The sequence below is a fragment of the Brienomyrus brachyistius genome, chromosome 21 (genome assembly GCF_023856365.1).
Source record: "Brienomyrus brachyistius isolate T26 chromosome 21, BBRACH_0.4, whole genome shotgun sequence".
In the NCBI taxonomy this organism is placed as follows: Eukaryota; Metazoa; Chordata; class Actinopteri; order Osteoglossiformes; family Mormyridae; genus Brienomyrus; species Brienomyrus brachyistius.
This window is the reverse complement of record NC_064553.1, coordinates 15,730,147-15,752,748: the sequence shown is the minus strand read 5'-3', so window position 1 is coordinate 15,752,748 and position 22,602 is coordinate 15,730,147. Positions and strand designations below refer to the sequence as shown.

Sequence of the window (22,602 nt, the reverse complement as noted above, 5' to 3'; positions counted from 1 at the left end):
TTTGATCAGAAGGGTAATTCCTCTCTCTCATCTTAGGGCTCAGAATCTCCCATGATGTTAGGAGACTCCAAGAGTGACCTGGAAGATGTGGACCCCTAATAATAATATCTACCAGCAATGGGAGAGCGCCCCCTGCAGGAGGCACTTGGCAATCCTGGTTGGACAAGAGGCATCTTTATACTGAGTTCAAGAAGACACAAGAGGGGTCTGTGTGGGAGTGACGTTACTGGTCAGGACGTTTCCTTCCCATTGGGCGTTAGGAGACGCCACACCTGCAAAGGACCTCCCTTCTGGCTGTGGTCAGCAGGGGTTGCCCTGCTCAAATACAGGAGTCACTGGCCTCAAATTTATATATATATTTTTTATCTAAGCTGATCATCACTAAGGGGCTACAAAGTTTTATTATATAATAAAACAATTCATGGACTAAATCCACCCATGAGCATAGAGGCAAGGTTTAATTAGTTCAAAAATCAAGTATTGCGTTTATTTTGTTTTTTTGTTTTTTGTTTTTTTTTTTATTCCATTAAACTTGGTATTTGCCAATGTAATTAAATGGTAGATATTCCAAATGCTGTAAAGATTTGTTCTATAGCTCTAATTTCAAATGTTACATATTTTAAAGATCCTATTTTCTTCTGAGTTGATTTATGGGAAAAAATACTTGTATGATCTTCTCCAGGAGGGACCCACCAATGTTTGTGAATGTTAAAACAAATATAATTACTAATCCTGTTCTTATGCACTTTAAGGTCAATTTTAGTCTATATCTGATGAAAGCAACTTTGGCTGGTGTCCTTCTGGGAGTAAGATGCCTTTTTTTAATATGGTTTAATTTGTATGAGGGCAGAGGCTTGCAAACAGATTCGCTGTGTGAAAAACCCAGTTTCAGTGGGGAGGTGATTGAGGTGCTATATTAACTTCAGGTGTTCTGGAACATAAACTGTAAGTCAGTTGCCTGGCCGGGCTTCTGCTTCGGACGCGTTGAATGTGTCTCGCAGAAACGCAAGAGATCTTGGGAGCCTGGGTCGGCTTGGAGCCGGATTGAACCCGGCGGACAGTCTGAAGGTGCGTAAATGCAGCAGAGAGCATCCGGTGGCCTGCGAAGAGGCGGCGTCACCCAACACGACAGCCGGTGTGGCGGCCGACTGCTGCAGCATCCATCACCCTTGTTTTTACTGTTGTGATTTCAGTTATGAAATCTCCAGACTGCCTATAGGAACTTTTTGTTTGCAATGCCTTATGGGATTGGAGCAGGGTGTGCTTTTGGCGGTAGTCTAGCATGAGAGAGCACAGAGGTCATAGGTGCCAACGTATTAGAGGTCCTCTACTCTCCATATGCAGTGTCCTCCCTCCCTAGCGTGTGCCTCACGCTATGGACTCCCATGCAGGTACCCTTCCCGTGTCTGTGTTTGCTGTGTCGTCTGGTATGGAGATCACGTGACTTTCCCAAGGGATACCCAGGCTATGGAGTGGCCAGTGGCAGCCCGCCTCTCCCTCGGGTCCCTTTACCCCTCAAGAGATGCAGGGGCTTTTCACACGGCCTGCCCGTCACCGTCGGAAGGATGTTCAGAGGGAGGTCCATGTGCTGAGCCTACATGGTTAGTGTGCGCTGCCAGGTTTAGTGTGTTAATGTTGCAGCTTCATCTGCCTTATCTTCACACCTATGTGCACAAAGTTGAAGGGAGAGAGACGGAAAGAGAGAACCTTTTTCTTTATTAGTTTATTTTTTGCTTGGAACCCACTGAACAGATCTTTCACCTTAGCCTTCCTGACAGTAAGAAGGCTTGGTGATGTAATCTCCCCTCCCTTTGGTCGTCATTAGTGCTGAAAAGCACAGCAGGGAGAATGAGTGACACATGTGGGGGTTCCTGGGGTACCCTTCGGCAGTATCACAGCTGTCTGTGATTGGTGTTTTTTTAGCAAAGGAAGGCGGGACCTGGTCGCCTTTTAATATTGAAGCTACCCATAAGGTGGCTCAGGCCGCACATGTGGAACGGCTCAGCGCCTTCAGAGGAATCGTAACCTGCTGCTCCTTCTGTCAGGGACAGCAGTGGGGTGATTGATGCACTGAACTATATGAACATTGAAAAGGGATGTAAGCATTTAATTCTGCTGATGTTAAGTGTTATGTTATGGAAGCAGCTGTATAGGGGGTGGCTACCCACTACACTTGGATGCCTGTGGCTTGAATTCACCTCATGACTGTAAGTGAGTCTCTCTCGCTCTCTCTCCCTCTCAAACTGAATGTTTTCTGAATTATTTTTATTTTTTTTTATTTTTTTTTTTTGCTTATGCCTTTGTGTGTAATTGTGGTTTCCAGAGCTTCACCTCTTAAACATCAGTTTATTGGTAAACCTAGTGAGGAATCTGTGGGAAACCATCTTGATATGCAACTTTAAAAAAAAAAAAAACTCCAGTTCCCTCATTGCACAGTGTACCTGATAGAATAGTAACGCGATTACAGCTGACGGTGAGCGTGTGAACAGGGCAGATGATGTCCCAGCTCATCACTCCGTATCCCTTCTGTATAAGGCGCTGATGTTAACACACTTTTCCCCCTCCCTCTGACACCTTTCGTTTCCAGAGGATTTATCTGGATGACAAGCTGATGTGTTTAGAAAAATAAAACGTGCAATCGGAAAATCTGTCAATGTGACAATTTTGCCAAGGACATCATTTCCCTTTCTGTGCAGCTGATTGCAGGCACCTTTAGAAGCATCTTAAACTGTAAGGAAGCCCCCCCCCCCTCCCCCCCTCCATTCTCCTGGTAACCACAACTGTCTGAGAAGGTGTCAGTCAGTCCTTTCTGATTTTAATGGGGTGAAGTGGGGATAGGCATCAATACGGGTTTTTATTCAGTGTAATTTTCTTGCTTTGGACATTCATTTCCTGCTGGAACTTGGGGGTCAGAATCGTGTAATGCATGTCAGACTGAGTTTTAATTTGTACAGCAGTTTGGTTATGGTAATCTTTGATAAATAAACTGGAATGCACAGCCTTTTACAAAGATTGAGGTTTTTTTCTGTCTGATTTAAGTTGTGTTCTTTGTTAATCCTTTGGAAAATTAACACTGATATGGTTTTCTGTGTGGCATTAGAATAGAGAAGCTGAATAAATATTCTAGTCATCCAGCTATCCATCTATTCTGCTTACGTTATGTTAAGCTTGGCTTAAAAGAATTCAAACTAAGATTGACTTTTCACAGGAACAGAAGGTGCTTGGGAGAATTTACGTAATAAAAAAGCGCCTGAAATGTCTGAAAAAATTGCGATATGCGGCGATGCCTGATTGATCTGCGCGCGGTCTGTGATGCTCCATAAGCTTCGCCTTTATCTAATTGTTGTGAGGCGCGCCCACATGGCCGGTGAATGGTGTGACGCTTTTCCTATTTTCTATTGGATAAGAGCCGCAGGCGCGCGACCGGGCGCTGATGAGATTGGTGACGTCTGGGCCAACCAGCACCTTTGGGGGTGGGGCGAGCTGCCACACACCGGAGCAGGCGTGCTTACCTCTGCGAACGATTCTTGTGGCCAAATTTTGCAGCAGCGTTTCGAAGACCGTGAAGAATTATTTAATTTCTGCGTTTGCAATCCTGTTCTAAGAAGGTTATTTTGACTCCGGATGGGACCAGCTGGAAAGACGTGCAGGCACTTACGCCCAGAGGAGTATAACTAGCATATCAAGATATTTCCTAAAGATCTGCCAGCATTGGACTTTAACCTTGCAAGATCGATTCCGTATTAACGCAGAAGAAACGGTGCAGTAATTAGGGGGAAATGGGTCCGGTTTTATATCTTGGCGGGCTAATTGTAGTGTTTCTGCTCTGGGTTAAAGTTAAGGGGCTGGACTACGTGATCATTCACCAAAGGTGGATATTCGTGTGCCTGTTCCTGCTGCCCCTGTCCGTGATCTTCGATGTGTATTACTATGTCCGAGCCTGGCTCATTTTCAAGATGTGCTCCGCTCCGAAACAGCACGACCAGCGTGTCCGCGACATACAGAGACAAGTAAGGGATCCGAGAAGACTGAAGTGGTGATGTTATGGTCAGGCTGCTGTGTGTCTGAACACGTTTTCATGGCTGATCATAAACAAAGACCGTCTTCCGGTATGATAAGCAAAACGGTGTGTTTGAGATTCTTTTTTCAATATGGCAGAGTGTATTTGTTTGGTTAATCGTTTACCTGAGGCTGCCGTTTGTGCCCTCTAAGCAAATCACGACAGAGCATGCAAGCGGAGGAATGGTTTGTGGAAACCCTAGGTTGGGCATTTAACGACGTGTTCGGTTTGCTAGTGTTTTGGGTTCAGGTGTGATATGGGTGTGTTCATCAAGCTCATTTACACCTTGGGCGGGTTTGGGGATCAGTGAGCCGGTGCTTCAGGGCGGCTGTATTATTTCAAAAAGGTGGTTTTGATGGTATGAGATCAGGTCAGTTTGGGCCAGATGAGTTTGGTTCTGCCAAGTCTGATGCCTCACCTGGGTTTTTGGCTTGGATTGGTTCTGTATGCATCTGGTATGAGCAGCCTCACACAGTAAAGTATGGAGACAGATCAGAGTGTTCTGGTCTCTGTGAGTATTTTGTGAATCCAACTTGGAATAAACATATTTTATGACAAAAAGGGTTCTGAGTTGTCATCTTTATTTCTGTGAATCTTTGGCCCTTGGCGGTAGGTTCGGGAGTGGAGAAAGGAAGGCGGAAAGACGTACATGTGCACAGGTCGCCCGGGCTGGCTCACCGTCTCGCTGAGGGTGGGCAAGTACAAGAAGACTCATAAGAACATCGTGATTAATCTCATGGACGTCCTGGAGGTGGACACTAAGCGACAGGTGAAGCCTTCAGAAGTGCACATGTCCAGCCTTCGCTGTGTTTTACTCACCCTCTGGAGTAAAGTAACCAAGGCAAGTCGGTCTTCGTTAATACTGTGCTTCCCGCTTCACTGTTGCTTCAAAACAGGTAGTGCGTGTGGAGCCTCTGGTGAACATGGGTCAGGTGACCGCTCTCCTTAACTCGATTGGCTGGACCCTCCCTGTGCTGCCCGAGCTTGACGACCTCACCGTGGGTACGCCTCAGCAGATGTATTTCATAAGCTGGCGAGCTCTTCCGTACCGAGGGTTTGCTAAACACCCAGAAACTTTCCTTCTTCATGTAAAATTGAACTTAAATGATGTAGCCTACAGTGAATGTTTTTTTTTTTTTTTTTTTGGGTGGTCCATGTGACATCACGGCTCCATGTGCTTTTCAGGGGGCCTGATAATGGGAACAGGCATCGAGTCGTCCTCCCATATCTATGGTCTCTTCCAGCACATCTGTGTCGCCTATGAGCTGGTGCTGGCTGATGGGAGCCTGGTTCGCTGCACTGCCGTGAGTCCCTCTCCTGTCACAAGCACACGTGTCTCGTGTCTCGTGTGTGTGTGTGTGTGTGTGTGTGTGTGTGTGTGTGTGCGCGCGCGCGTCTGAGACTCCTGTTATCTCCACTGAGGTGCTTGCCATCATTTGGGCGCAGTGGGTCTTTTTTTTTTTTTTTGCTGTCCCCAGAAGTGCCTGTAGCTTTGCCGGGCCTCTTGTGGTCTCATTATCGTGTGTGTGTGTGTGTGTGTGTGTGCGTGTGTGTGTGTGCGTGTTACATTATATTGGAAAACTACAGGAATTGGAGCACGTTTTGAGTTGTATGTGATGCAGTTTTGATGGATTTTTTTTGTGTGTGTGTTTAATGCTTTGCATTTTCATAGATGCGTAACTTCTTGTACCTTGGCTACTGTTAGCATGTGCTCAGGTGAATGGACATCTTTAAATAGCTGTGAGGGTGTGCCCTGCCACGGACTGGCATCCCCACCAGGGGGCGCCCTTGCCCCATATTTTGTGCTCCCTGGAATCAGCCCCAGGCAGAGTGCTACCCTGTACTGGGTGCACTTTTTTTTTGGTTGATGGGAGGCTGTAACCCAGGAATGTATCCAGAATGTGACTTAGATGCATCATGGCTTGACTGTCCTGATCCCCCCCCCTCGGCTGTCACAGAAGGAGAACTCTGACCTGTACTATGCCGTCCCGTGGTCCTGCGGCACTCTGGGGTTCCTGGTAGCCGCTGAGATCCGCATCATCCCGGCACGGGCCTGGGTGAGGCTCAGCTACATGCCAGTTAGAGGCAGCGGTGCCATCTGCCAACGCTTCACCCAGGAGTCCGCCGACAAGGAGAACCAGTTCGTGGAGGGGCTGCTCTTCTCCCGGGACGAAGCCGTCATCATGACAGGAATCATGACGGACGAGGCTGAGCTGGACAAGGTGGGCGGCCCCCCGGATCCAGCCTCGTCGGTTCCTCCCATCATCGCCCATCTCATTTGTTCTGGTTGCCACCTCAGTTTTCCTGCTTTTTCTCCAATGAGTCGACTTCAAGACAGTTTAATCTGTCGCTGTTGGTCTCACTCACCTTGGTGCTCCAAAGCCGAACAGGCTGCATGAGGAAGCTTCCAGCAGGCGTCACCTCGTCTTCCGCCCCATCTTCCCCAGGTCAACCGCATCGGCCGCTACTACAAGCCGTGGTTCTTCAAGCACGTGGAGGGCTTGCTGCGGGAGGGACGCGACGCTGTGGAATACATCCCTCTAAGGCACTACTACCACAGACACACCCGCAGTATCTTCTGGGAGTTGCAGGTACTGCAGGCATTAATCAGGCGTCACTCACTGCTGTCCCCCATGCCACTGTCACCGCGACAGTCAGTGTTGGGAACCTCACAACTTACAGTTCAGATCAGCTGCATTATCAGCCATTTTTCCTTTCTCCTCCCCAAATTTCTGCAATTATCTCCAACATGAATAATCTGTCATGATGTAGGTCACTCGATTTTTAGTAATAAGTAAGTTTAAGAGCTGCGTGCATTCTGGTTATTTGATGGGTGTCAGATTTGCTAAAATTCTGAATTCTAAAAATCTTTGTGATTATAGCTGTTGCTGGATGGAAAAGCTTGAAACTGTGTGTATAAGGAGTGAGTGAGGGGTGCGCGTGGGGGGCATAAGCACTATTTCTCCCTGATAAGGTTACATTCCTCCTGCCCTAGGACATTATCCCATTCGGAAACAACCCCATCTTTCGGTATCTCTTTGGCTGGATGGTGCCTCCCAAAATCTCCCTGCTGAAACTGACGCAGGGGGAGACGATCCGCAAGCTGTACGAGCAGCACCACGTGGTCCAGGACATGCTGGTTCCCATGAAGCACCTGGACACGGCCATCGACCATTTCCACAGCAACATCCATGTAAGGCTCTGCGAGTCTCTGGGGGCGGAGGGGGGTGCCGACCTGCGTGAGTGTGTGTGCATGCAGGTTTGTACTTACCACACTGCTGGTACCAAATGTCCCCATGATGTTGTAAAACTTTTTACTTTTTAGCACGTGGGGAGTTTTTTTCAGGTCTCTACAATGTATGCCTGAGTTTCATAAAAAACCTGTGAATGAAATAAAAAAAAAAAAACTAGAATAGCCATATTTTATTTGGTTACTTAAGGTTACGTTATGGCTAGGTGGGAGTTACGATTATGGTAGTTAGAATTAGTTAGGATTTAATGAGCCCCCGCAATGATATGAACACATGGACTATGTCTCTCTCTCTCTGTGCCTGTGCCCGCGCTTTGCCAGGTGTACCCCATGTGGCTGTGCCCCTTCGTGCTGCCCAGTCAGCCTGGGATGGTGCACCCCAAAGGGGACGAGGACGAGCTGTACGTGGACATCGGCGCTTATGGGGAGCCCCGGCGGAAGCACTTTGAGGCCCGAGCTTCCACCAGGCAGCTGGAGAAGTTCGTGAGAGACATTCACGGGTAAGAGGCTTGTAGGGACCACATGACTGTCACTGGCAAACGGTGTTTTACTTTCCAGTGATGTCACACATATAAAGCACCATAACATGGGGGGTTTTTAGCCCTTCTTAAAACTGGGACTCCAGGTGAAAATAGGGCAGAGCTTGAAGCCTCCTACCACTGTTATGTATGATCACAAACTTAAAGAGGGGAAGAGGCTTCACTATTTTTCTTTTAAGCTGATAACAATACCAACATTTCTGAGACATCCCTGCAGACCCCATGTTGAAAACAGATGGACCGAAACGTGGTCTTCCCACTCTTAGATTCCAGATGCTGTACGCGGATGTGTATATGGACCGCCAGGAATTCTGGGAAATGTTTGATGGCTCCCTCTACCATAAGCTGAGGGAGATGCTGGGCTGCAAGACAGCATTTCCCGAGGTTTACGACAAGATCTGCAAAGCTGCTCGGCACTGAGGCGCTTCCAGCCGAGCAGGAAGCTCAGCGTCGAATCCTGTGTTTCACCCCATTTCTGTGGGGAAGAATAACCCACAGTGTATGTTGCCCTACATTCTTACAAATTTGAACGATGCAGAATTCGGGTTTTTATAACCTTTATACATGTTTGACTGCAAAAGCAATTCGTCAGCCTTGGATGTAACACTGTGCCCAGAACTGTGATGTATCTCACATGTGAAAATTGGGATTATCTTTGTAATTCCAATGTATATTTTTCTACCTGTAGTGCGGGATGCAGACTGAAATCATGTCTTTCAGATTAGCACAAATAAGCATTGAATTATTCTTAATTAAAGGGACAGTTCACCCAAAAATTGATAGAAAAAAAATATGATTTAGATGGAGTTTAGTGCCGTCTATCCATCTAGGTCATTCTGCTGGGAGATGCCTTGTTTTGGAGATATCAGACGTAGCAATGTTGGTCTTCTCTCGAATCTAATGGGAGTTGAATGGCATTCTTTCTGTGGTAATTAAAGGACCAGAAAAACACATTTGAAAAATTCAACAGCAATGTCTTATCAGAAATCATGATGCTGTTACTGAGGGTAATCAAGAGACTTTGCAGGGAGCATTTTAATGTAGGAACTATTTTCTGCTACAGAACTCCACATACCAGTTGTATCACTGCGCAGAAGATAACGCCAGGATACTCGTGTTCATATGGAGTGCGACTCCCAGCAGAATTGCCTATATATACATAGTACTAAAGCCCCTCAGAAATGCATCTTTTTTTTCAATTTTTGGGGTGAACTGCCCCTTTAAGATTTCTTCGGTCATTTTGCTGAAAGAGCACAAGTGACCATCTTGTAGTCCGTCTCTCCCAGACTAACATGTCCCATATTTAAGTCAGGTTAGCTTGTCTTGTCTCTCTCTTTATTATGATTGTGTGCTATTTGCTTCACTTGTACATCATTTCGAACAAAAATGCTAAATAAACCAAATGTCAATCTCATTGAACAGTTTAGGTTTTTAATGCAGTGCAATTATGCAGTGCGATTCTTATATCATCACACCATTTGCCCATGCAGTCTTTCACAGAGTGATGAACCTGTCCCCACCTTCACTGCACAGAGACTCTGCAGACTTTTTTTACACCCAATCATCTTATTGGCCTGTTACCAATTAACCTAATTAGTTGTAAGATATTTAATCAGATGTTTTGGTTAGCATTACACAACTTTTTCGGTCTTTTGCTGCCCTTGTCCCAACTTATTTGAAACATGCTACTGGCATCAAGTTCAGCATGGATTTGTAAAAAAAAAAAAAAAAACTATAGAATTTCTTCATTTCAAAATTCGGGATGTTCTATTTTCAATTAAATATGGGCTTATATCATTTGTGAATCATTGCACTCTGTTTTATTCACATCTTACACAGCATCCCAACTTATTTGGATATGGGATTGTAGTTGCCGCAGTGAATTTCCTGTCAGGTGAACTGTCAACGCCAACTCAGCTGGCTAGCTGTAGCGTCTCTCTTAGCATCACTATTAACGTCTCTAGTAGCGTCTCTGTTAGCATCTCTGTTATAACATCTCTTAGCGCCTCTACCAGCACCTAATAGTGTCGATTTCACAGTTAACAGCTCTTAGAGGATTATGCACTCTATTCTGTAACCGTGGATAAGATTTTCCTACCGAGAGGCATAAACTTGCACTTGGCACTAAAGAGATTAACGAACAAGCACCGAAACCGTGACATATTACACATTCTAAGAATCACACATTCTTAAAGACTTTATTGTAATGAGTTCATTGTTATATGATACTGGCTCTCATAAGAACTGTATGCTGTCATGTTTGAAGCAACTTCTAGTGTTCTTGGTGACCCCTGCAGGGTAAGATGGCGTGACCTGGTGTCTGCGGGTCGTGCATCTCAGCCTTTGCTGCTCCAGGATGTTGTTCTTCAGAGGGAAACTGGGAAGGAAATACAAACGAAATGTTAGAATGCTGATGACAGACCGGGAAGTGACATGTTAGCATTAATCATGTGGCCTGATTATCTACCGATACCGGTATGCACTCGGTAAGCTTTGGACGTGACATACATCTTATCTTTGGTCCCTTCGAGTTTTCAAGTCTTCAAGGCACTTCACCTTATTTTTGGAGTTTTAGGTCGAGCATCTTGGTTTTGTATCAGAATAAATACCTGTTGCATTCTGTGACATTAGAGTTTATTACACTAGTTTTAATGTCACTTCTTTCTTTGTAAAACAGATGTAAGCTAGCTAACAGTCAGACCCCCTCTTGTACTGAAATGTTTTTAATATAAATGAATTAAAATTTGTTTTCTGCTGCTTTATGGGGGGGCACACTGCAGAATCTCTCCCACAGTGCCAGAACACCCAAGGACGGCCCTTTTTCAGGGATTATTTATGATTTCGTTACCCGTATTAAACTGCGTTCTTACCGATAGCTGGACGGATATAATCATCTACAGGTTTAGCAGATGCGTTCCGTGCAACTAAACTTGGATTCAATTCCCCTCCCCACCACCAGAGGTCCTTATAGAACCTTTCTGTCACTTTTATGATATTCCGGTCGTTAGGTTAATGGCTCGAGTAAGTAACTTTAAATGTGTGCCTCACATCTCCAGATTTGTGGTTTCGAATCTTAGTCCCAATCTATGTGTGCGGAGGTTACATGTTTTCTTGTGTTATAGTCAATATAGTGGATTTCTCTGGATACACAGATTTTTATCTGCAGTCCAAAGACATGCAATTCAGCAAACTGGTGTCTGCAAATGACTCGGTGAAGATTGATAGATGGAGATTCTTTAAATTGTCCAATGTGTGGGGCCTGTATTGAAATCAACTCCCTTCCTCGGTGATTCCTCACCTTGTACTACACATATTTCAGTTTATTGGTAAATACGTTTAGTTTGCATTGTTTTTTCCAGTGTTACTTCTATTGTATTGCTATTGTAGTAAACGCGAGGGGACTGAAGAGACCTTTACGAATTCATGAATATGAGATAATTCAGAGTAGTGCAAAGGGGAGGAAAACTATTACATAATATAGGGAGGACCACGAATTCAATGTATCATTTCAATGTATTGAAGTAGTTTTTTATCTTTCAGGAGCCGAGGGCCATTTAATGGCATTCCTAGCGCCTCCTAGCGGTCCGCTGTTATTTTCAGTTTACGCGAGCTGCGGTTCGTCCGTGGATTACGGTTACGGGCGTTTTATTGCTGAACTTACGGTAGTTAAGAAACGCGTTTCGTGTTGTCGGGGGCTGACTGCTCTTACCCAGGTGTGATCTGTCAGTGTTTATTGGGAGCCATCTTCCGTGGTTTGATCCCTTGGAATGCGGTCATGGTGAAAACTATTTATAGCATGTGGATCTCAGATATGTTTGTAATAGATTTATTATGTGCGGCAGGTAGATGTTATCATCAGCACCGAGAAAGCTGTTCTTTTAAATCTATTTAAATAACGGGGAATTTTCTATTTTTACACATTCTTCTATTTGTTTTGAGAAATTGAGCAAACGCTGGTAGAGAGATTAAGTTGTTAGGATTTCTTACAGTAAATTTGCACTTTACGGTCTGCTTAGGCTGATTATCGGGATATATATATATATATATATATATACCAGCACGGGGGTATAATGGAGGAGATTAATGTCGGTGAGCCCCTGGTAGATTTAAAAGATCTTGAATTGAAAGTCGGAAGAAAGGCTCCCGAAGCACTGATGAAATGGATGCGGGAAGACGCTCTACACCTCGGAGAGCGCAAGTTAAGCACCACGGAACGAAACGACCGAGACCCCAAGACCGAGGCACTTGCTGACAAAATAAAGAATTTAAAGCAAGAGATGGTAAAAAAATGTTTATTTTGCTTCCCTTTATATGTGAGAGGTCCCTTAAGTAACGATGTTTCGACCTATTCCTTTCTTAAATTACTAGTCTGGATCCACATCTCTGCTCGCCTGCTTCATGCTTTCTGGTGTAAGGTGTTTCGTATGTATTTGCGGTTAAAACCTTGCTATAATTCCATCAGCTAACCTAATTGCATAATTCAAATACAGTGCAACAAAACGGGAAACTCGTGTGGCTAATTGTGCAAGCAGTAGGAGCTATTATGTAATGGTGGAGAATTAAATTCCTGTGAATATCCGGGAGATATTTATTGAAAGTGGCAGCTATTGCGCGCTCTTGCACTCTGAGGTGTACGTCTCCTGTCTATTCAGGTTACGGTGCGATGTCGCTTATTTGACACCTAAGTTTCAAACTTGCATGTTTCCATCCATGAGTAGTAGTTGGTGTTTTTAGTAGAAACGTATACATGTATGGGGTCTTTTACTTCGAGGGAAAGTTCACCGGTTTTTGAACTCCTGGCTGTCTGCTTGGAGTCCTTACTCACGCACTTAACTTAGATAAGGGATAAATATATTTTTATGCCCATCTGCTACCTTTTAAAAAAATCTTGCTAATATTGGAGCTATTATAGATTTTACGACCACATATTGCCGTAATGTAATTAAATCTATGCAAAGGATTGATGAGCCTGTAGTGCTTCGTATATATTATCCCTCCGTAATACCCCATGCAACCCACCAAGTTGGTATACCAGTTGGTGTATAAAAATTAAGTATATAATACTGCTGTTTAGTCATACATATAGGCTATCCTTAATCATTGTTTTATATATGTATCATTTTGTTTCATATGTGTAAGCTTCTGGATGACTACATTTCCTTCCGGATCAATAAAGTATCTCTCTGTCTGATCTATCTATATCTGATCTACCTAATCTATATTGAGATGGGCGTATGTAACTGCTAATAAATCGTTTTGTTTGTTCATCGACGTTAAACGTTTTTTACACAGGCCTACACCGAACGCCTTTACAATCAGCATTTCAGAAAGTCCCTTACATATTAGCGTGATCTTCTCTGGCCGGTCATAACCTACTTCTGATAATCTATCTATTTAGTATGATATGGAAAGTACTGAAGGGCGTCCCTCGTGATTCTGTGCCTGGCACTTTCAGGTCTGGAAAGTGCCCGAAGCGGAAATCTCAGCAGAAAAGAAGTTGTAGGCAACCTGCATGAAAGCGATCGGTAAATAGCCGCGAGCCATTTCACACTTATCTGTATAAAGTAGCTTTTGATTAAAAAAAGGCACATTTGATGGATATGATTACATTGTTTTCAACTCTCTTCCTATGAACACGTTTTATTTGTCTTTAGATAGACTACAGTATGGGGCTAACGCGCATATCCCCCGCTAAGAGCTAAAATGTTCGTAGTGAAGGAATTATGGCATAAGGGATGACAATTAGCAGGTTTCATCCTTTAATTAGGCCTTTTAGCCGCCTGCCGTTACTTTAAACCAGCAAAACCCGGGGGAAACGTGCATTTCGAGTTCAGTCGCATGCAAAACTCACGCTGAATGTGCAATATATTTCACTGATCTAATGTAATGGATAAATGTAGTGAGACTGAATTTCCTGCCTTGGAAAATATTCTGATATTTAAGCCTAGTAGCCTGTTTAATTTCCGAAGATTATCCTTCCTCATGAGGTTTATAATGGAAAACCCCTATGACGAATAACGTCTTATCCTGATTCTCGTGATTTTTTTCCCCCCTCCCACACGTATTTTAACCTTTTAACTGCTTGTTTTTGCTGCTCAAAGACGGTGAATGTCACGGCGTGCAGCCATTGTAAATTATTGACCTTGGACCGCTGACTTGCACCGTGGCACAAGAATAACAGATGGCGAGTTCAGGGGCTTGTTAAGTGACAGGAGAGGTTCGGTAATCCACCTTACATACAAGGTTAAATGCACAGAAAATATCTAGCCTATTCCTTATCTCACAACATCTGACCAGGAATGCACGCAGGAAGATTTGGAAGCTGAACCTAAGCACATTGTTACAATTTGGTTATAAATACATTTTGTTGAGCACATTATATATAGTGTCAACTGTATTTACATTTTTCTATAGGTCTGTCTTACGTCACTGCAAGGGCAGGCTGTGTCAGATCATCTAGAGCAATTGTGCTTCCTTCCTGGTTCGTTTTCAGTGCGTTTTTCCTTGCTTTCTTGATCTATATGCTTTTAAATAAAGATCGAAGTGAGAGGCCAGTCCAAACGTGAGTAATCGGAAGAGCATGTCAGTGTCGATGCAGCGCCAGTTTGCATGTATGCCCACATAGGGGCGCTGCTAGAGATTTTGGGGGGGGGGCAGTCAAAACCAATGCAGTTATTTTCCAAATTTTTTAGGGCCCTTGGAATCGTCCTAACCACCCCCCACGGCACTCGCACTGCCTTTTTTGCAGATCAGGGTTACCCTGCGTTTTGAGTGTGAAATCGCGTTTCGAGGCGCCGTGTCTCCCGGCACCCAGACGCCTGTGGTCAGAAAAGGAGTTCCAGGTTCAGGGACAGGGGAGCCGACCGCCAAAGCCGCAGCCTGCTGACTCGGCGATTCCTGCCCCCAGCCCGGTCCCCGCCGTCAGCAGCCAGCGGCGCCGAACCCGGGGCGTATTTACAGCTTCCCTCATTAGCGGCTACTTAACCCGGCAGAGGCGCGGCTTTCGCAGCGCTGGTCCTTTCGCGGTCCAGCTGTTGGGAAAACGCCCCCGGCAGACATTCTCTCTGGTTCGTCTGGTGTTTTAGTGGAGATCAGCAGATTTCCAGCTAATTCCACACCGTCTAGCACCATCTAACCTGAATATAACTGCTTACAGCTGTGAAAGCGGCTATGGCACTTTAAAGGAGTCCGTCTCCCTCTGCAGCGTCGTGAATTACTGATCGTGTAGATCACCTAAAATTTGTATGTTGGCTTCAGTATTCTGTTCTATTTTCAGCGTTATAAGGAAGGTATAGCATATGTTTTTGACCATGAAGTTGCAGGTCCCACTAGAGCCGTCTGCGCTGCCTAAAGCTGGATTCCGCACTGGAGGTTTATATTTACCCAGGGCTGTCAGTGGCCGGGTCCCTACAAAGCTGTTTATGCTCAGAGGGGGCCTGTATTTGGAAGCTTTGTGTGTGGGAGGGGGGGCTGTGGTAGCTGTTACTGGAGAGGAAGCTGCAGGCAGGATCAGGTCTTATGTGTGGTAGTGGGGGCGAGCTGCAGGTGGGGGTGCGGACTTGGGATCCCCAGAGATGACAGGGTGGCGGAAGGTTCTCTGAAACAACGCCCCCCCCCCCCCCCCCATGGAAGCTGCCTTGTTTTATTTATCACACACACAGATATAGTGAGTACAGACATAATCCAAAGAGACAAAACAAACATTAAACAATGAATAATAACTATAAGTTGTATGGAGTTAGCAGTGGGGTGTCAGGTGGTATAGCTAGTGTGGAATTAATGAATGACTGTATTAATGTACAGCACTGTCCTCCATGTGGTTCTGTACCTTACGGGGAACGTCAGGTTCTGTTAGAGCTTAGTCTTGCTGGGTGCTTGTGGAAATTCTGTTTGTGGGGGAATTTAAATTTTAAAGAAAAGCACACATTCAAACAGCTCCCTCTCTTCACTTTTTTGTTTTTCTAAACGCCTGCACCCCCCCCCCCATCTCTTCTCCTGCCCTGCATATCCACGCCCCCCCCCCCACCCCGCCTGCTCCCAGCTATCCCTGCGTTCCCTGGACGTCCGCATCCTCCGCCAGCTGGTGGCGCTGCACGAGGGCGTGGAGTCCCTGCGGTGGCTGTTGGAGGAACGCGGCCCCCCTGCCCAGCCGCTGCAGCAGCCTGACGAGCAGCCAGTACAGTCTGGCCGAGGGGCCCGACACCTCACTGCGGGGCAGCTGGAGCAGCCTGCAGGACCCCAGCGACCGCCTCGACAACATCTCCGTCGGCAGCTACCTGGACACGCTGGCCGACGACACCGACGAGTATTGTTCCGCCGAGACGGGCCTATCCTCCACTCCTCTGGTATCGGAGGCAGGCGGGCAAGTGGGGGGCGGCCCGGGCTCCCCCCTAGTCAAACCCGAGGTTCCCAGAGAAGAGGCGCGAACCGTGGCTAAGCTAGTCCACGATGGCGTGGATCCCCGGAGAATGGCCTCCACCCCAAAAGATGGTTGCCAGACGCGTGTTGGGGAAGCGAACTGTGTCCCGGAGAAGGCAGGCTGGCGGGGGGGTGGTCAGGGCTCTGCTCGGCCGTGCCCCAGTGAAAAAAAAATCTGCAAACATCCCGATGCCAAGGTGAAGGCCTACCAGAACGGTAAGGTGGACCCGGAGGGCTGCAGACTCAGCGGCAGGGTGCGCCTGGAACACGACGCTCACTGGAAGTGGGTGCAGTCGCAGGATGACGTGACGTTCCTCTGAAGGGTCGCCCTACGTGCTCCACAGGGGCCCCGTGCCCTTCCTGAGGCCCCTGATGCGGAGCTTCACCCCTCCGCCGCCCTGATACCCTGATCAAATTCAGCGTCTTGCACGAGGTCCAGATGGAAACCTGGTTCTGACGACATAGTACTTCCACCAAGTCCGTGTGTGAGTGCATCAGGAGGTAATGTACTGCCCTTGAGGACTTGGTACCGGAAAGCCTGTCATTTTGACTGGGAGGGGGCGCTGACAGCAAACGTTCCCGCCAGATAGCAGGACTGGAGAAATGTGAAAGTTTTGGATTTTAGATTTAACACAAATGAATCTGATTGAAATGTTTGGTCTGAGCAACCATGAGACTCAACCACACTAACAAAGTACCTTAATATAAAAAAATCTAGCTGTTTACATTAAAATATAGTAGCAGGAGGATTGATTCGGATATCGATTCATTTGGACTGGGACCAAACGTTGTGAGGATCAGGGTGAACAAACGAACTTTGATCGATTCACATTCTGTTGGAGCCTCTTCATGAAAATGACCTTTAAGTGTCATTGCTGGGGATGCTGTTCAGCTGACTCATGGACTTTGTATGGAACAGATGTTTTAAACTGTCTCCATCTATTCTAGGACAATATGATGTCAGCAAGATCTGTCAACTGTGTAGGGTTAAGAGTGCAGATACCATCACACCCAGAGATGTACATCTTGATTTGCTGTACAGAAATTGTTCATAATGAGAAATATGAACCCCATGATGTTTTTAACATAACTGCATGCAATTCAACACTGCTGTACATTATAATGAATGGTAAATATTCTTGTATGGAGCCTAAATCCTTAACTTTAATAGGTTTGACACCCTGTTCACATCTAATCAAAACCATGTACTAACCAGACGACAGATTAAAGCCAGGGTGTAAAGGGGGGGCAATAACCCCCTTTAACTGACCAATCAGAACTTTATAAATGTACATTAGTAAGCCCCCCCCAAATGAGCCCTGCTGCTCATCAGAAGCTGTTTCTTGTATGCCAGTTCTCTCAGACGTTATCACCACTCATGGTCATCATAAAACAAAATATTGTTTTAGACCCATAGGTGGCGTAGTTCTTAAGCGCGTGGAACTGCATCTTAAAGGGGCCTGCACTCTCGCATCTTTCAAGATTCTTAACAAATGACTCCTGCTTTGGATAAAAGCATCAACTAATGTAAAAGGAATCAAATTAGGCAGTCCGTGTTTCAGACCTTAATATATAACACTGCCCCCTCATGTCAGAAAATTCACAGGAGGTTGTGCCTGTTTTATACTCTCTCCTTTCAAACGCATTGGCCTGTGTCCATGGCTGAGATCAGCAGCCCACCCAAGTTAAACTGTCAGCTCTGGAGTGCCGTGCTTTAGTGCAACTGTGGGCCAGGTCCAAGGCTGCCGAGGCTCTGTGTCACATTCCAGAACATTCTGACGAATGGGCCTGTCACTAATTAACCCATTTATTGTCTGTATTTTGTATCCCCAATGTTTCATTCATGTGCTGTCAATGTTCAGAAGTTAGATTAAAATTTCAGTGGAATTGTTCATGGCTGCTTGTACAAATTGGGAACTTTTATACCTGATAGAGACCTGCTGTGTTAGAACATCCCTGTACTGTTTCTGTAGATGGATAAATATTGCTGAATGTTAATGGAGAACATGATCCTGGACCGTCACAGCAGCAGAAATATATTATGACTGGGTTGCTGTTTGTGAAGTTTACTGTTAGTGTTACTGCCACAATGACGGTTGGGGATGACAGGATTAAAATGTTCTTTTGCAGTTGGTTTATTTTAGTACTTGTCAGGGACACTCTGACGGTCTCTCTACCATCTGCTTGTGGAGGTCGGCACCCTGGGCGTCGTCAGGTCCGATTGCTCGGTACTATAGCCCGAGTATTTCACCCTCGATCCAGACTTCCTTTAAAAACAAAGAAAGTCAAGCCTCAGGTAAACCTGACTTAACCCCTGATATTTTCAATAGCTAGAAACTCACCAGGTCGGCACTATAAGGTATGTAGGTAATTAATGATAATTACACTAAATTACCGGTAAGGGAAGCTGGACAAAGTCTCTCCTTCCTTTGGCAGCGAAACAAGCAAAAACTGTTAAGATGATTACAGGAACGAATCTCTGAATGTCGTCATTTAAGGACTTGGATGTGGGCGGAGCCTGATGATAAAGGCCCACCATGGCTGACCCTGTTTTAATGTCAGTTCCCAAGAGCAGCCCCGTCTGTGCTGCGGGGGCTCTTCAGCTCGGCAGGGGGCTGCCTGGCCTCCTGTCAAATGTTGGAACGGATGGGGGGGTGAAGCGGAAATTCCGGCGTTTTAGCTCCCATTTTTGTTACCAGCTTGGGAGACAGTTGGGGGGGCTCCGTTTTGGGGAGATGAACGGATGGTTCTGGAGACCAAATTCGAATGAGACCCCCCCTGGTCTGCAAAGCATTGCCTGTAATATGAACCTCTGCTGTTTTTTGGGTGTGGGGGGGGGGGGCTGGATCTTTGTTTATTGTAGTACTGGATATGAAGAATTTGAGCAAGCCTGTCTAATCCAAAGCCAAAAGTAGGGAAATAATCTCATACTGACCCCCCCCCCCCAACTGACAGACCAGCTCAGCGAACATCCTGCAGGTTCAGTCTGACTGTGGCTCCGCCTCTGGGAAGAGAGAGGGCATTAATCAGCATTCTCCGCGCATCGCCGTCCCACGGCTCGACCTCCTCTGGCTGCTCGGTAACAAAGCCCATTTCCGCCACATTAAGCTCAAAGACTCTTGTTCCCATTTTCTCTTCCGAGTTTTTCTTCAGACTCTCGGACTGCTAACCCAGCGCCAAGAGCGTGACCTTCGAGAGTGCCGGAAATCGCCCTCGTGATGTCAGACCCACATGTCAGATTCATGCCGCTCTTCAGATCTGAGTAAAATTCTCCCACGATTCAGTAAATGGAGATTAACACCAAACGTGCTGCATCTAGGAGTTCTCCTGACTGTTCTGGAGCCACATTACATGCATCTGGCTTGAGGTTCAATCTTCCTGTGTCAGTTTCTAGAAATTAAAGATCAGTGTAGCCATGCCACAGTGTTCAACAACAAAATGTGTCCTCTGCATTTAACCCATATGTGACATAGCAGGGGGCAGCTAATTCAGCGCCAAGGGAGCAGTGGTTGGGGGTGGTACCTTGCTGTTCGGGGATTCAAACCTGCAATCTTTCAATTACAAGTGTGCTTCCCTAACCATTAAGCCACCACTGTCCACATGTTCTGAGGCTCTATATCGGCTGTGCAGCTGGCAGATGGAGCTGCAGCGAGGTGTGTGACTGCGGTCTGACTGTGCCGGGGGCTGCCAGGCCAAGTTAAAGACGAATGGCAGGTTACAGGGTCCAGCTGCAGAATTTCAGTTCGCTGTGAGAAATAAACAGACAAAATCCATTTTAAAATGGGAACTTTAACATTTTTTACTGATAAGCAAGGAAATTAACAAATGTAAATGGTCTGCATTTATATAGCGCTTTTCTACTCTTACGAGCTCTCAAAGCACTTTACATTTCATGCCTCACATTCACCCATTCACACACACATAGCAGGTGCTGTAAGCTTGTGGGTTGGAGTTGTGGCCCTTAGGCTAGGGATCTGTGCCAGCAAATGGAAAGGTATTGGTTTGAATCCCGTGAATGCAAGAAGTGAGCTTATTCCATTGTGCCTTTGAGCTTGGCCCTTAACCTGCAATTGCTTCGTCCTGGATATGATGTTAATCTACATCCAGCCCTATAAGCAGGTCCTCCGATTTACAGGGGAAAAACTTGTGGCAGGATGGTGGCAGGATTGGCTTTCCTGCTACTGGAAAAATCTCACACTGGTCCCTTCGGAATAGCGTGGTGCTGAGGTGTCACCCGCTGCACTCGGGTTCCCAGCCCTGAAGTGGTTTGTCATGTGATGAGTGCGGCATCGCACTGTGATCAGTGTAGGCACCTTACCCCTCTCTCCGTGAGACTTCAAGCCCCTTTCTGAACATCCTCTCCAGCACACTACAGCTGGCGAGAGGCTGCCGCCTTGAAATTTTCTTGCAACCTATCTTCTGTCCCACAGTAACCCTAATGGCTAAATACTGTAGCATTACAGGCACTGAACCTGTATCTGTAATAGTTGTTTGTTACAGGCCTGTTTAGGGCCTCAGATACAGTGAGGGGTTTGATGGTCCTGTGTCTCCTCTTTCTTGTCACTGCAGTGTCCCTCAAGGCTCAGTACTTGGACCTAGTCTGTTTATATCCTGTTTAAAATAAATATCAGCATTGTTTCCCCAAGGACCTGCATTAATAAGTAATACATTTGATTCATGACACCCACACATAAATGTAAAATGCTTTGCTTAAAAAAGTGGTTTTCTAGAGTCAGAAAGAGTGTTGGACTGAGCGCCTGTAGCAGGATGAGGTTAGTGTAAAACATGACTCCATTTTCCTAACCCCAGTATTGTTCATTTTCATTGGGTCTCCCCAGTTCAACCAGCTAACCTGATTGGCTGTTCTATTCTCTCAGTATGCAGGTGATGTGGGGTTGGGGGGGGGACACACCACAGTGACAAGTAATGCATGTTAGGGTGGCACTTTGCTAGTCCTTGTGTTTCACTGCAAGCACCCCCCCAGGCTAATAATACAGAAGGATGATTGCTTAGCATGTGGAAGCTGGTCCCTCCCCCCCCAAAAAAAAGAAAAGTTGGGCTCCGTTGAATGAGCGGCATTCATCTCTGCAGGCTGCAAAGGGAGAGATCCGGAATTTCAGTTCTGCTGACTGCTAAGTAGGGCAGTTTTCAGCATTTTACCGAAAATATATTGTTCTCAGGCAGAGAAAGTGGTGAATTTTTTATGTGTGTCAACAGATTGAGATGAAGAAACGGAGGAATGGGCGAGAAGTCATTATTCTAGAAAATCACGGCACAGTCGTACCTTTTCAGTACAAGCTGCCGGCTTCTCCGCACCACACGGGGTCGATACTTCATAGCCGTTTAGCAGGCCGGGTCGCCGTCTCTGACTTGGTTCTGATCCAGTGTCGCTGAAGCGGAGAGCGGGCTACGATCAGGGATCCGGGGAGGATGGCAGCGTGAATGTGATTTCAGACCAACTTAGACCCAGGTGGGCTTAAAGATGGATGGATTGACACCTCACTCATTGTGAAACGTATTAATATTTATGTGAATGTTTGGATAGAGAGAGACGTGGTCACTCAATTATATTCCCAGGACAAAACTGCTTCATCTGGGCCCCCATGATGCGGAAGTCCTCCCAGCTGGGCCCCCCAGGCCCAAGACTACTTTACTGGCTTCCCCCCACCAGAGACGCCAGGCCTGTTCCAGCTTGTTAAACATCAGCTCCTTTCTCACGGCCGCTGCCTGTACAAGGGAGTGCTGGCCGCTTACGAAATGACATGATATGATTCCACTTCTGCAGAAAGTGCCAGGGCCACTGTGGTTTGGAAACTTTGTCAGCTGTGCGATGTTCTGCTGCCATTTTAGCGAAGGGGGGCCACAGCTACCATACTTAGTTTATCCATCTGTGTGAACAAGCCTGTACGCCAGCAGGTGGGGTAGCAAAGACATTAATTTGCTATTGTAAAGATACTGGATCTAACTGATGAGCATGTACTACCAGGCCATCTAAAGTGGGCATCGAAATGAAAACGGTTCAGGCTGACGTGTCTTTTACTTTCATATTAATGCTGCTGCAGCCCTTGCCAGCGTTTTCATACGGCTGTCAAAACAAGGTGGCGCAATCCAGAGCAAGTAGGTACGACAGAGGGAGACGGCAAGATAGCGTATCAGCAGATCTAAACGTGGGAGGGACCTGGCCGATAAAAGTAAAATAAAAACCTGTCTGCGATTCAGTGCTGATGGGTTTCCATATCCAAATAAGGAAAACAAACTTAAATCACCAGTCCCAGTCTGGGAATTACGTCACGAATTTGGCGTGCTGCTACTCCCTGTATCGGCTGAATTATCGG

General features: G+C 46.1%; 3 protein-coding genes across 4 annotated transcripts in view; all 3 read left to right on the top strand.

Annotated features, from left to right (window-relative positions):
* usp24 (ubiquitin specific peptidase 24) overlaps window positions 1-2,646 on the top strand; it is a 39,598-nt gene extending 36,952 nt beyond the window's left edge. For both annotated transcript variants that reach the window (XM_048988564.1, XM_048988563.1), the window contains one exon: window positions 37-2,646. In XM_048988564.1, the coding sequence (XP_048844521.1) occupies window positions 37-99 (63 nt within the window). In that variant the 3' untranslated portion in view covers window positions 100-2,646. The remainder of the gene's footprint in view (window positions 1-36) is intronic.
* A 75-nt stretch (window positions 2,647-2,721) lies between these two features.
* On the top strand, window positions 2,722-9,263 carry dhcr24 (24-dehydrocholesterol reductase). The gene is made up of 9 exons (XM_048988565.1): window positions 2,722-4,010; window positions 4,674-4,829; window positions 4,957-5,062; window positions 5,246-5,364; window positions 6,019-6,282; window positions 6,508-6,651; window positions 7,056-7,253; window positions 7,632-7,810; window positions 8,116-9,263. The coding sequence occupies exons 1-9, from the start codon at window positions 3,780-3,782 to the stop codon at window positions 8,267-8,269; spliced, it is 1,551 nt and encodes a 516-aa protein (XP_048844522.1). The 5' UTR covers window positions 2,722-3,779; the 3' UTR covers window positions 8,270-9,263.
* A 2,229-nt stretch (window positions 9,264-11,492) lies between these two features.
* LOC125716665 (leucine rich adaptor protein 1-like) lies at window positions 11,493-18,134 on the top strand. The gene is given in 3 exon segments (XM_048989236.1): window positions 11,493-12,129; window positions 15,891-15,986; window positions 15,988-18,134. Coding segments are annotated over 3 exon segments (906 nt in total). The 5' UTR covers window positions 11,493-11,919; the 3' UTR covers window positions 16,588-18,134.
* The last annotated feature ends 4,468 nt before the right edge of the window (window positions 18,135-22,602 follow it).

What these genes read in the sequence shown, in the direction of transcription:
- dhcr24 (XM_048988565.1), top strand. Translation starts at nt 3,780, where the DNA reads ATGGGTCCGGTTTTATATCTTGGCGGGCTAATTGTAGTGTTTCTGCTC. An exon ending in AGGTGGACACTAAGCGACAG is followed by an intron (nt 4,830 to 4,956) that starts GTGAAGCCTTCA and finishes GCTTCAAAACAG; the next exon opens with GTAGTGCGTGTGGAGCCTCT. An exon ending in GTATCTTCTGGGAGTTGCAG is followed by an intron (nt 6,652 to 7,055) that starts GTACTGCAGGCA and finishes CTCCTGCCCTAG; the next exon opens with GACATTATCCCATTCGGAAA.